This window comes from Argiope bruennichi, chromosome 7 (genome assembly GCF_947563725.1).
Source record: "Argiope bruennichi chromosome 7, qqArgBrue1.1, whole genome shotgun sequence".
Taxonomy (NCBI): domain Eukaryota; kingdom Metazoa; phylum Arthropoda; class Arachnida; order Araneae; family Araneidae; genus Argiope; species Argiope bruennichi.
The window spans coordinates 60988191-61003376 of record NC_079157.1 but is presented as its reverse complement, the minus strand read 5'-3'; the positions used below and the strand labels follow the sequence as shown (position 1 = coordinate 61003376).

General features: G+C 30.5%; 1 protein-coding gene across 4 annotated transcripts in view; it reads right to left on the bottom strand.

The window, feature by feature from the left end:
- Positions 1 to 15186, bottom strand: part of LOC129975728 (clavesin-2-like) — a 42114-nt gene that overhangs the window by 12958 nt on the left and 13970 nt on the right. The window contains exons 1-3 of one of the 4 annotated variants that reach the window (XM_056088909.1): positions 4900 to 5917; positions 2452 to 2540; positions 1088 to 1256 (exon numbers count right to left, since the gene is read on the bottom strand). In XM_056088909.1, the coding sequence (XP_055944884.1) occupies positions 1088 to 1229 (142 nt within the window). In that variant the 5' untranslated portion in view covers positions 1230 to 1256; positions 2452 to 2540; positions 4900 to 5917. Of the gene's footprint in view, positions 1 to 1087; positions 1257 to 2451; positions 2541 to 4899; positions 5918 to 15186 lie in introns of those variants that run through there. The other 3 variants (XM_056088907.1, XM_056088908.1, XM_056088906.1) reach the window with 3 other exon arrangements.

Sequence of the window (15186 nt, the reverse complement as noted above, 5' to 3'; positions counted from 1 at the left end):
AAAAACGATTTCTATATATCGAATGAAATTACTATATTCTGAACAAATGCTTTCACTTAAAAGTATGAGCACTTAATGCAATTAAAAATAATTTCATTCGGAAAAAGAAATGCAAATTGAATTAAAAAAATCTTTTTACAGATTCTGATTACATCAAAAATTTTCAGAAATACGATCAGTTTTTAAAAAATAAGCAGAAAGAACTTGATGGAGAGTCATATGTTATTTTCAATTAATTAAGAAGCAAAAGTTACTTTGAATTAAAGTTAAACTTCATTAGAGAATAAGAACTCTAATTAAAAGTTTTTAAGAGTATCAGAAGATAAAATTTTACAAAAGACGTCAAAGGATAATAAAGAAATGAAGAATAAATTTTCCCGACATATATTGTATCAACAATTTTGGGAAATCTTCATATGCGTATTGTTGGAAACGATTTAAATTTAAAAAGCCAATGATTAGCATTAAAATGGGTGAAAATATGAAGATAGGGTCCCTCATTTGGGTTGAAACAAGTATGTTGCAAATTTTGCAATTTCTATTTGCACTATTATTCATATCATTTTAATTACTTGCAATATTAGCTGAATTCTTTTTATCGAATTTTTTGCAGCATCAAAATTAGTTTGAGCAATTCAAACATCAGCTTTCAAACATATTCCTCCTAAATTTCCAGAAAGCATGCCTATTCATATTATATTATTCCTCATGTCACTTCTGTGATATGCAGTCATAGCTAAATTCTTTTCCGTGAAGTTTTTCATTGCAGCGTCAAATGAGTCAGAGTTTTTAAACTCTTCTTTGAAGCGACTTTATTTTAAGTAATATTGTTATCCATGCTTAAAATGTTCTTTAGTTAAATTTCAGACTTTTATCACAAGGATTCATTGACGCTAAAGTTGTGAAAAAGTGGATAGTTCTTGGCATTCGTACGAATACCGCAATGACTTTTCATTTTATTGAATGACTTCAAAGAATGGATTCTATTGCACTGCTACTCAATTTACTTTATTATATACTAGAAACTTGAAACAACAAGATAAAAATAAATGACGTATATAGAAAAATAGGGGCTAAAATGGCTTACTTTTCAGATCCTTGCGTAGAATTTCTAGGCATTTCTCTTTCGTTTCATCTGATTCATTTATTTTTCTCAGATTTGGTAACAGAGCAGGATCCTCTGCGTTAGTTATATGGTAGGGTAAGAAGTCGCTCGCTGAAGGATTCATTTCTGTATTCAAAATGAATTATTTTTTCTGAAAGAAAAACATGCATATGAAAAGCAGATTTATAAAAATCATTTATTATACGCTGAAATTTAATGAAAACCTGAGAATTTGCTGGAAATCTACTAATTCGAAATAGAGATCATATGCTGATTTTCAGCTCCAAGTGTGTTTGAGTGATCGTGTTCTCAAAATGCTTTGTTGATATTCAAACAGATCGGAAATATGCAGATTAGTCAAAAACTCGAAATCATTTTTTTGGAGATAAGAATGTTTTTTTTTATATTTCATATACGAAAAAGTAAAAAATTATTGATAAAAATTTTATTTTTATAGAATGTTGTTGTTTGATTTTTAACAAGATTTTCTTCTGTATTTCATAAATATAATTTACGAAAATATTTATATTTGCTTAAGTAATATCATTTATCTATCTCTCTATGTATCTATATAAATATATATACTCTCATTACACCAATATTAAATATACTTTTACCCTACATGCTATCGTTGTTATTATTAAGAGAAATACGTACATTATAACGATATTAAATACATTTTTGTGCGCATGTTATCGCTGTTAATATAAAGGGAAATATACATGACGTTATATTGCAGTATATATATTTTTTGTGTGTGTTATCATTATCAATATAAAAAGAAATTTTAAAAATGAGATAGAGATTTAATTTTGTGTTAAAAAATGGAACTACCAGTCATATTATTCACATTCGATAAGGTGATAGAAATTCATAGTGATCTAATGCTTTTTTATCCAATGTATAAAAAAGAATAAAATTTAAAATTTTCAGAAATACATTTATTGTGTAAAACAACATAAACCCATCGTTTAAAACATTTTTCTAACTGGAAGTCTGTTTCTAGCGATTTAAAAATGAGGCATTAGACTAAGCTAAGAATGGACATCCTGTATATAGGTTTTAATCTAAATTCCATTTTTATAACTAATACTTTAATTATTGAAGTATAAAAATTGCCCATTAGACTTTCTAAACATAAATATTACGAGTTATATTTTATTTATAAAAGTCAATAAGTCATATTATCGTTATATTGAAAAATTACAAATTTATATTTTTAACAACAAAAACTATCAAGTCACGTTTTCTAAACAAAAAAATATCACCACACAATACATTCTAAACACATAATTTAACATCAGATTTTTTTCTACAATTTGTAACAGTAATACAATTCTACTTACCGTCGCCTTTTTTGGCCAAAAAGTTGAATTTTTTTACCATCAGCTTCAAATTAAGTTGCTTCCGAAAGTTCAATCTTTTTTTTAGATCCCTGCATATCATAAACACACAATGGAAATGATAAAATACCCAGTGATAAATCTCAAGTATTTATTAACTATCTTCAAGTAATTATGGTTTATCGTCATTGAAGAAAAGTTTACCATTTTTTTCAATGACATCCATGACGCACATAATAAAAAGTTTAGTTTTAATTTCTTTTGTATAATAAGATTGTATCAATTGTAAAAAAAACAAACTGAATGTAAATGGTGATTTCAAAGATTTAGCAATGTTTTATTGTCGTCATTTGTAATAGTTTTTTATTGATAATCAATCAATTTAACATCATTTTTGCCTAACAGAGAAAGGTTGTATTACAATAAGCAATGTTACCGGAATTTTTTTCCCCCAAATGTAATAGGAAAAGAGAGAAGGAAAAATGCACTGTGTTTATGAACATTGATTTCAATCTGATATGCAAAAGGTAATGTCCTTGTCTTGTAAGTTTCGAAATAATAAAAAATAATATATCATTATAACTTGCCATGTTACCATAAGTGGACAGGCAACAATGTATACAAAAACAAAACGAATCAATTACCTTTAAAATTGATATATTCACATTTCTTGGGGCACGCTTGTAACAAGAAATATTAAATGATACAGCCATTTGAGAAATAATATTATCGCAATTATCGTAGCATACTTAAAAAAAGTATTTAATGGTATATGTGTTACTGTTAAAATGCATAAATCAATTAATCAGTTGATTACCTAGCTAAGCTGCACATTCATTAGGGTGATACGTTATAGTGCGGGAAATTGTTTCATTTTACAATTACCTTAACGTACACTTAAATTAAATGTTGTTTATTTATTTTTTGCTATCTAAAGAATCAAGATAACACAATAGAACAATCAACATATTAGTTGGTCGAATCAATCATTAATGAATTGTAAAACCTCAATAAAAAGATCAAACGAATTAAAATATTATTACAATGAAAGAAATCGAAATAATGTTATTTATTTATTTTTAATATCTGAAGAATCACTTTAATACAGTCAAGCAAACAACAAATAAGTTGATAGAATCAATTATTCAATCAATTGAAAAACTGTAATACAAAGAATTAAACGGTTTAACATATCATTACAATTCAGGAGATGAATTTGCGAAACATATGATAAAATTATATTTGCTTATTAGTGATTGGTGACTCTTTGAATTGCATACCAATTGGTTTTTTCGCCACATTTTGTGGTACATTTAAATTTCCAGCCAATTTTTTTGAAACCCTGTCTCGAACCAAGGGTGTGTTTTATTGCTGTTTGATGTAAAGATATTTCTACAGCAGAGACATTTCGTTAAAAATAAAATAAAATAAAAGCAGCCGATGACGACCAGACGCTAGCGAAACCAAATTGAAAGTTGTTGTTTCTTATGGCACTTGCCACGGACAAGCCCGCTGTTCAAATTCAGCCGATTTAAGCTTAAGGGGGAGCGCCTCTCGTTTTTAACGTAGAGCTAACTTGGGCCAAGAGCACGACTTGACTACCCACGCATCACTCATGCGCTTGCACAAGCCCTTTTTACAGGGGGGCACATTCACACATCTCACAGATAGAGCAGGAAGAACAACCATGTCCAAACCGGGACTCGAACCCGGGACGAATTGCATATGAATTCGAACATGAAAAACAAAGAACCAGACGGATAAAATTTGTTGCACTGTTTTGGCATCTAATGTTTAGATGTAAATAAAATTCTGAAGAAATTCTGTCTAAGTGTTGATTATCAGTCGGTCTGTGCACTTGTATGTGTATAAACGCGATAATTAAAAAAAAAACGACTTTGTTCAATGAGATTTGGTATATGATCCTGTTGTTAAAGTTGCAGTTCTGTGGTTTTAATCAGGTTATAGAAAGGCATTCGAAATACACACAGGTTTAATTTAAAATACGAAGCAAAAACCAATCATTGGCAACACAATAAAAATAAAAATCTGAGCACTCCATCACCTCACCTAAGGTCATCCATTTCAATATGGGAAAAAGGGGTGACAAAAACTCTATTAAGGAGTTTACTAGTAAATTCCTCGCGCATGTTTTCTAAAAAGGGTGTAATAATAAAAATAATTATAAATTGAGAAACATTGAAAATATATATAGTTTTACTTTACTATGATACGAAGAACAAAACATTCCTGGTGAGACTCTAAAAATAAAAATCTAAGCACTTTACAACCTTGCTTAAGTTTACTAAATTTAATATGGGAAAGAGGGGAGAGAACAAGAGGGTATGCTAGAAAGCTTCCAGTATAGGCTTCTTAAAAAGGTTGTCATAATAATAATAATAATGGTGATAATAATAACAATAATGATAATAATAATAATAATTCACTTACACTGGTTTCACACTTTATCTAATGACTCGTTCTCTAAATCTGTACCTTAATTAGGTTGTGAATAATATGGACACTAAAGTTCTGAAGTGGTATTATTACTTGTTAAATTTAAGTTTTTTTAAAAATATATCTCACAGACATACAATTCATTTTTCCTTCTATATTAATAAGATTTCTATTTCTGAAGACAGCAGATTTATCCTGATAAGTCAAGCGATTTGACTATTTCAATCTATCAAAATAGCGTCGTGTAGAAATAAACAATGGACTGCGTATGAATAATTTTTATTTTAAATAATTACGTTAAAGTACTACTAACACATGGCGGAAAAAATTAGGTGAAGGACGATAAAATAAGATAAATATCAGCTGTCGAATGATAACTGAGGAACTGTCTACCCTTCAATCACTTTGAAAATACTAAGGAATTCTGGGAGGGCAAAGAATTGTTTGACGTTGGTTGTTCGTTTCTTTCTTTAAAACTGGATTTGATTATTTCTTGTTCGTGAAGCTATATCGCAATAAATCTAATACTTTAAGCGGAAAAAGAAAGAGACAGTGCATTTTTACAATGTAAATGAGAAGGAATAGAAAAATACAAATAATTTTTTTTTTGAAATTAATTTGAGAAAAATTCTTTTGTCTTACCTGACCACTTAAAAGTTTGACTATTTATGATTTGACTTTTTTTGATTTGGAGTCCATTTCAAAGCACTCTTTTTAACCTTTGCAAACATTGTTGGAAATTCGAAACTGCTCTTTAAACTTTTTTAATAATTGATAGTTTATATGCAGAACTAAACACGAGGTCATATTGGCGTTTTCAAATGACTCGTCGAATGTTTCAAATGGTTTCATTATTGATAAGAAATGTGATTGATTTTAATTGCATTTTTAAAAATAATTACTATCAATCATCAAAGTTTTCCTGTGAAATTTATTTTGTATTTTAAATTAAATTTTTAAAAAAACTAAGTAATTAATTTAAATATATGAATTGAGGTTTCTAATGATTAGGCTTCCAAAGCTAATTTTCAGTGGTAGGGGACAATATGATTTTTGTTTTACTGATTATTAAGTTGAAGACTTTCTTATTGAACGAGCAATTATGATCTCTATCAGTTCATGTTTAAAAAATTTTCTCTTTGGACAGTTATAAAATAATAATAATTTGAACCTCTTGTCTAGGCCCTCGTAGTAAATTAAAAATGTGCCTTATTTCGTCAATTTTTGTGTCATTGTAAAAACTTGCTCTTGATAATGGCAACGATTTAGATAAAAAAAAATGTTTTTAATATTATTATAATTCACTTGTATACAAACGAAGCTGCTAATATAATGAAATCGATTATTAAAAAATAAGTTTAAAATATACTGAAACATTTTAAACTTCAGAAAGATAGGCATGAAAATGAAATTTGTATTATTGAAGAAAGTAAATTTTAAAGTGAAGTACTTATCATTTTGCTCAAATAATATATTACAAAGTTAATAATGGAAACAATACTCTGAGTATTCTAACTAGCCTCCTTTGACGATAATTTTTTTTCCACCAGGATGAACGGTCACTAAAAAATGGAATCAAATATTTAATGTTACTTGATCTTAAAAGCTTCCTCAAGAAAATATTTTTACGCTTCAAAATTTGATAGTCATATAATTATTACTATTTTAGAATGTTATACTGTTCTGTCCATCATACTGTATATATTTTTTTTAAAAATTTTCTGTCACCTCTTCTTAAATTTGTACTTTTATTTGAAAATAATACAAAAACATTTTTGCGGTAACTAAAACCTTTTTTTAAAAATATGAGTGCAAAAGATGGAATAGCTAAGAATTGAAGTCTTATGTGTACCACAGGATATTTTTTATAATTTATGCAATGTGCAAGAGGATTATTCAATAAGAATTTTTCTGATTCTACATAAAATTCAGTTTATTAGAATACGAAAAAAATTATTAAATATAAGACAGGCAGTCAGCCTAAAAATTTAAAATTCTCAATTCATCGAACGGTTATTGACTCAAGCTACACAAAATAGAATGTCTATTACTTTACGATTTAGAAATGAGCTGTAGGATTCTGCAGTTATTATCTTGTATGTATTGTACTTTGTTTGTCTTGAATAACACAGATATCTTGAATGAATAATGTAGATATTAGGGTGTCTCAAAAGTTCCATTATAAATAAATGTTGAGAAAAATGACATAGGTGCTTGCTTTTAGATGAATGTCTGAGTCAAAATGCATTCATTCCTGATACCGCCTATTACATTTATGATGTTAAGATGACGTTGCAACTATAAAAAAATCTTTAGTTATTTGTATTACAGCCATTGCTGCCTGAAAGTATATTGAAACTACTCAACAATCGAATGATCCCCTTTCTCAAACCTTTTGATAGACAGTTGATAGCGGTGACTTTTAGAATATCAGTCTGAAAGCATTTAACATTTTGGATGCACACATTTTTATAAATTCAAAGCTATAGGAAAAATTCATAAACAAATTTAGTTTGGGTCAATGAGATTGTGAACAATAGAGTTTATATCTGTTTCAGGTCAAGGAACCAATTTTTTTATTCAATAAGATTATTAAATAGTAATACATTCTTTTATCAAAATTACTTTATTTTTCTCTTTGAATTCATATAAATATGGATAGATTTAAAAAGTAAAATAATTTAATATGTACATTCTGATGTTGATTATGTATAATTGACTACTTTTAAGAACCATTGGAAAATGAAAAGAATATCTGCTCAATTATACACAATTAAATGAGCCACTGAAAAACAATAAAAATATTTTGTTTTTGGATGCACACATTATTATATGTTATTCATTAACATAAATATTATAATAATTAATATAATGTATGTGGGAAGCGCTGACAGATCTCGTATCCCGTATGGCGCCATGTTGCGTCACGTCATTAATCACGTGATGCTTTCCCGCCATTATTGGCAGACGGGAGTTGGGCACTGAGACTGCAAGACGTGTAGCTCACGCTCATATATCTTTTATGTTCTATGTAGTAATGTTTTGTCCTTTGTACTTTAATCTTAATAAATATATTTCAAATATTAATGCTGGTCGTTGCCTTTTCCCACATTTTTGGGGGCTCGGCCTTTCTCGTGAATACCCCTAGCAAATCCCGCCAAATTGTTGAAAAAGCTGTGGACGTTAGTACAATTTAAGACGTTAAATTGATGCTAAGAATTTTGATAAGAGTGGATTTTTGCCGTGGATATTTTACTGGACGTTAGTGCACGTTTTGGATGGATATGATTCAAGTGAAAACGTTAAAGGTTCAATTACTTCGTGTTCTTGTGCAACTGTGCTGACATATACCGGCTGCTTTAAAAAAAAGGAACTTTTAAGAGTGAATAATTCGACTGCTCCCAACCAGGTAGGCGCAATTTTTTCCCAAGTTTGTAATTTATAGTATAGTACGTTACTTTATTCCATTCTCCCTTTAAATTTTAATCCCGAGTGAATGTGCATTAGTTCTGTTTTAATTCATTACAATGTCTTTAAAACTAGACGATATTCAATTAATCGCAAACTCCCTTAAATATGCAAAAACTAATTCAGTAAAATTGCTTAACTCTGTGTTAGGTTACAGTAATTTTGACCATTCTTCTCGAAAAAGAATGAGAAATTTTGAAAGATTTGAAAATTTAGATGTAGAAAAACATAAACAAGAATTGCTGAAGACTTTTTCTTTATCTGACTTTATCTCCGTTTCTAATTTATTACACTTAGATGTAACTGAGACCGACAAAGATGCTTTGTGTGAAAATATTTTTAAAGCCCTAACAAATTTAAATGAATTTCAGAACTCGCTAGATATTAGTTTTTGATCGGAAACTGAAGAACTTTTGTCTAATCAAAAGGTTTCTCAAAGCCAAAATTGTAATACGGGTAATAATTCTTCCTTCCCCATCCCCGTAATTTCAGACGAATCATTCATAAATAACAGTCAGGCATTAATTACTGGCGCCAAAAGGGAATCACTCAAAAATGATCCCTCGAATAACCAAACGATGAATGAAATAAACCTTCAGTTTTGTTTTTTATTACGCGATCTCTGTGGTAGTTGTAGAAACTTCACAGGAAATGATTCCTATTCGATTAAAAGTTTTTTTTATGATGTTGAAGAGAATTTTTCTCTTTTTCCTTCTTTAAGCGAACAACAAAAATTAATCTTTGTAAAGAGATTAGTTTCCGGCGCAGCTAAATCTTTTTTATTCTCTCAAAGAAATCTAAATTCCTATCATACTTTTAAAAGTGCATTAATTAATGAATTTTCCGATAAAGTAACTTCGATTGAAATACATAAACAACTAGAAAGACGTAAAATGCGCTCGAATGAAACTTTTATGCAATATTTTATTGCCATGCGTGAAATTGCGAATCAGTCTGAAACCCTTATTGATGAATGTTCTGTTATTCAATACACAATAAATGGGATACAGGGTTCCCCTTCTGATAAAATTATTCTTTACGGTGCAAAATGTTATTCTGAGTTTAAAGAAAAATTACGAATTTTCGAAACTATCGTAAGTGCAATGAACGCAAATAATTCAAAGATGTCGTATTCTAGATATGCTAATGAAGGCCAAAGACGTGATACAATACATAAAATTCCTGTCCAACAAAGAGAATCAAAATCGAATTTTAGTAATCCGACTAACAGTAAGACGCGTTGTTTTAACTGTAACGATTTTGGACATATCGCAAAGTCTTGCCCTAATCGTAATCGTGGTCCTAAATGTCTTTCTTGTAATCTTTTCGGACATAAATCTTCCGATTGTCATCGTACTACTCGGAATGACAGTTCTACCCCACGTGATAATGTCAACACTTTACATTTATTGCATTCTCCGTCGAATATGCATAAAGAGGTTGTTATTCTTAATAATACACTTTCCGGATTAGTCGATACTGGTAGTTTTTCGACACTTCTCAAACATTCTGCATGGATTAAACTAGGATCGCCGCCGTTGACGAATAACAAGATGACACTAACTGGATTCGGTTTTTCCCAAACTAAAATAATAGGTTCCTTTGAATCTGAAATTATTATTGACAAACAAAGTTTTCCTGTGTTTATTTCTGTGGTACCTAATAATTGTACTACTTATAACCTAATAATAGGTTGCGACGTAATAAATCAGGCAAATTTGACAATTAAACCTGACGGTGTTGTATTTTCCAAAATTTCTAAATCTGATTATCCTGTTGAAACTGACAGTTTTATAATGGCTATTTCTGCCGAAACTCCCACGTTTGATATAAGTCCGAATATTTCTAAACAAACTCGCAATGAGGTTGAACATATTTTGTTAGCCTATAAACCTAACAAAACTAAAACCACGAACATCGCACTTGACATAACGCTTACTGACGATGAGCCAATTTTCCACACTCCTCGACGTTTACCCCTTGCCGAACGTGATATAGTAAATGCGCAGATAGACGAGTGGTTAAAAAATGGAATTATAGAACCATGTTTTTCACCCTATGCTAGTCAAGTTGTCGTAGTTCGTAAGAAAGATGGAAAACATAGAGTCTGTATAGATTATAGAAAATTAAATCGTAAATTAGTTAAAGACCATTATCCACTACCATTAATTGATGACATTTTAGTTCGTCTTCAAAATGCTAAAATTTTCAGTACTCTCGATTTGCGTAACGGATTTTTTCATGTGCCGGTAAAAGAAAAAAGTCGTTGTTACACCAGTTTCGTCACAAATACAGGTCAATTTCAATTCCGTTATATGCCATTCGGTTTAAGTTCATGTCCTCCTGTCTTTATGCGATACATAAATGCCGTTTTTCGTGATCTTATTGCAAAAGGCATTGTCCTCCCGTATATGGAGGACATCGTCATTTCCGCAAATAATGAATCTGAGGCTCTCGAACGCCTTAACACTGTTTTAAAAGTAGCTCGCGATTATGGACTAGATATAAACTTTAAAAAATGTCAATTTTTGTATAGTCAGATTGAATTTTTGGGTCACGTAGTAGAACACGGCAAATTGCTCCCTTCACCCTCCAAAACTAAAGCCATTCTTAATTATCCTGAGTTAAAAAATGCAAAAGACGTACAACGTTTTCTAGGTTTTACAGGATACTTTAGAAAATTTATTCCCTCATACTCTACTATAGCAAAACCACCTAGTGATCTTCTTCGTAAGGACAGCCCCTTTCTATTTCAAGCTCAGCAAAAAACTGCGTTTTTACGCTTAAAACAGTTACTTTCTGATAAACCCGTCTTAACTATTTTTAATCAAGGCAGTCCCATTGAAATTCATACAGACGCGTCAAATGATGGTTTGGGGGCAGTCCTACTACAAAAATCCAAAGATGATAACAAATTCCATCCAGTGTATTATATGTCCAAGAAAACGTCTGACAGCGAAAGAAAATACACCAGCTATGAACTGGAGGTACTCGCCATTGTAGAAGCTCTTAAAAAATTCCGAGTTTACATCCTCGGATCACACTTTAAAATTATCAATGACTGTAATGCATTCGTCAAAACGTTAAATAAAAAAGAAATGAATTCCCGCATTTCGCGATGGGCATTATACCTTCAGGATTTTGACTACGAAATAGAGAATCGAACCGGTTCAAAGATGACTCATGTCGACGCTCTTAGCCGAAGCCCATGCTGCATGATCATTCAAGACTGTGTCAATCTTCAAATTTTCAAAGCTCAACAGACAGATGAGCATATTACAGCTATAAAAGCATTACTTCAAAATGCACCTTACGAGAACTACATAGTCAAGAACAACATTTTATATAAGAACTTAGACGGAATCGATTTATTTGTCGTACCTGATGATATGCAGGCCAACATTATTAAATCCTGTCATGAACGAGGCCATTTTGCAGTAAAACGCACGCAGGAAATGTTAAACAAAGAATTCTTTATTCCGAACTTGAAAGAGAAAATTGAACGATGCATACGCAATTGTGTAACATGCATTCTAAATAACAGAAAACGTGGCAAATTAGATGGCACTTTGCATCCACTTGACAAAGACGATACTCCCTTTCATACATACCATATTGATCATTTGGGTCCTCTTCCCAGCACTTCTAAGAAATATAAGCATATTCTGGCAATCATCGATTCGTTTACGAAGTTTGTGTGGCTTTACCCGACCAAGTCCACCGACACCGCTGAAGTTCTCAATAAGCTCGAATGCCAAAGATCAGTTTTCGGTAATCCTTCAAGGATTATTACGGACAGAGGTACAGCTTTCACATCTACGTCATTCAAAGAATATTGTAAACATCAGCATATCACCCATATTGCTATTACAGCTGGACTTCCTAGATCAAACGGTCAGGTAGAAAGACTTAATTCTACTATCATATCTGTACTCTCCAAGCTATCCATAAAAAACCCTGAGAAATGGTATAGCCATGTTGCTTCCGTTCAGCAAATTATTAATTCTACATTTCAACGAAGTATCAATTCTACTCCATTCGAAATTCTGTTTGGAACTAAAATGAAATCTGAGCATGAGATAAAAATCCTCGAAATCGTCAACGAAGAGATCCAGTCTGCATTTCTCCAACAGCGTGATGAGCTCCGTAAAGATGCAAAACAACAAATCCTCAAAATCCAAGAAGAAAATCGCCGTACCTACAATCTGCGTAGGAAACATGCTCAAAAATTTCAATTGAATGATCTTGTCGCAATCAAGCGCACTCAATTTGGCCCTGGTATGAAATTGAAACAAAAATTTCTCGGACCATATAAAGTGATCAAAATTAAAGCAAACGACACATACGATGTTGAAAAGTGTGATTTCTTCGATGGACCATCAAAAACTTCAACTTGTGCAGAATATATGAAACCATGGTCCAGCAATATAGAACATATCACTTGAATTGTGTTTCAAAAGAAAACACTGAACATTACTTAAAGAAAAAGAGAACTATTTGCCTTCTTTTTGTGTGTGTATATTTGGACGATATAGACTTTGATTTTTTTTCTCTGTTTATTTTGTGTTATTATATTTTTATATGTTCAACACTAATATTATTTTTATTTTTAGTTAGTTATTCGATATTTCCAGTGCACGCTATTGTATTGCTATATACTTATGCTGTCACGGATGGTACGACTATTTTATTTGTTTTATCTTGTGAATATTTCAATTTTACATATTATTATTTTCCTGTATTTGCTGTTTGTTTTATATATTTACTTCAATGTACTGTATACCATAAGGCGAGGTCGCCTATCCTGTCATGATGGCAGATGTGGGAAGCGCTGACAGATCTCGTATCCCGTATGGCGCCATGTTGCGTCACGTCATTAATCACGTGATGCTTTCCCGCCATTATTGGCAGACGGGAGTTGGGCACTGAGACTGCAAGACGTGCAGCTCACGCTCATGTATATTTTATGTTCTATGTAGTAATGTTTTGTCCTTTGTACTTTAATCTTAATAAATATATTTCAAATATTAATGCTGGTCGTTGCCTTTTCCCACATGTATAAGATTATACATTATTACAGCTTTTTAATCATCAAGGAAGGAACATACATTTTTCCTGTTTTCAAGATATTTTAACGGCACATTACGTGCATTATTTTTCTTGAAATGGTTGAATAAGAATTGAAGATTTGAGATATGCAATTTTTATGGCAGTTAATATCTATTATTGAAAAAAGAAATTAAGTTGAAATATTCAATGTGTAATAAAAATAAGTGCCTCAATTAAGGTGTACGTACACACTTGAAGATTTTATTTTTTAATTTTAACTTTAAAAATCCAGTTTTTTCACAGTAGGTTATTTATATATGTTTAAACTCATTTCAGTGAGATAAAACCATATTACACTAATTATTAATTAATTAAATAATATTTAATGAGCTAATTAGCCTATTTTTTGAAACATGATATCTTAAATTCTAATTTGTACACACACACAATTCTAGTTGGAAATGATGCCTAACATTAGTCTTCATGTTGTCTGCCTCAAACAAGTTATAAAAATGTATAGTTTTTTTAAACAATTTTTTCATCAACGATAAATAAAAAAAGCGAGATTTTTTCTGTAATTTTAACTTTCAAACAGCTATTAAAAATTTATTTCTATAAATATAACTTTGATGGAGGCACAAAACATCCGCTATTTCATACAGATTATTTTGATATATAAATAATTGTATTTGGGTATTTTCTTGTTGAGTTATGATTGTTTGAACGAAGCAACATAATGGAAAAATATCATTCTTCATAAAATGAGTTTTAAAAACACCGTAACTAGAGTTTTTAATGAAAGCACCTCAAGAAAAATAATTATAACTCTAGAAATATTTCGAATATTGCCAACATCTTGGTATCGTTTGAAAGCTAAAGGATCAGAGAACATTATTAAGCAATAAAAAAATATTCGATATTTTGATTTTCGAAGTTTTAAGTGTGTATATACACCTTAAGCATCAAAATTTTTTGACCCGAAGTTCTTTAGGGCAAAGTACATCTAATAAGCATTTAGTTTTGTAGTATACCAAAGGGTTAAACACATAACATTCTTGCTCTTTTAGCTCACCAACCCTCAAGAAATTATATTGCGATTCTTTTGGAATCACTAGTTAATGCCAACTCGCTTTACTTAATTGCCTTATAATTATGAATTTGAATTAGTAATAAGAAACTATAAATGCAATAATTACTGCAAGTAAATTTAAATGATTTCAAATCACCTGAAATACAGCTAACATCAATTTTTCACCAATTTCTGAAAACTGTTTTTGATAGAAGAGATTTGTATAAATAAATAAATATATATATATATATATATATATATATATATATATATATAAACGTTAAAAAAGCAAAAAAAAGTAATTCTAAGATACTTACAAATCAAAATTATTTACATTAATCTGAAATCAATCATTTAAATCTTCTCTTTCGTATAGAGAAATGATCAACGCACACAATTGATCATTTCTCTATTTGGAGTGGCAACAAACACTGAATCCAAAGATTAAACGAGCTAAAGCTAGCGTTAGTTGAAACACTACCTTGAAAGCAAAAACTAGAGTTTCATAACATTATACGCCTGCGATAGGTTTTTGATTTGAGTGAATAATTGGCTAGTAATATTACCGGTGAATTCAGCGACGAAATACTTATAGCACTGAACAATTTCGAAATTAATTATCGCTCTTTAAATACCGATTATGTGACCTATCAGAAATTTCTCTATTTCTGTCGATAGATTTATGGCTCCAAATG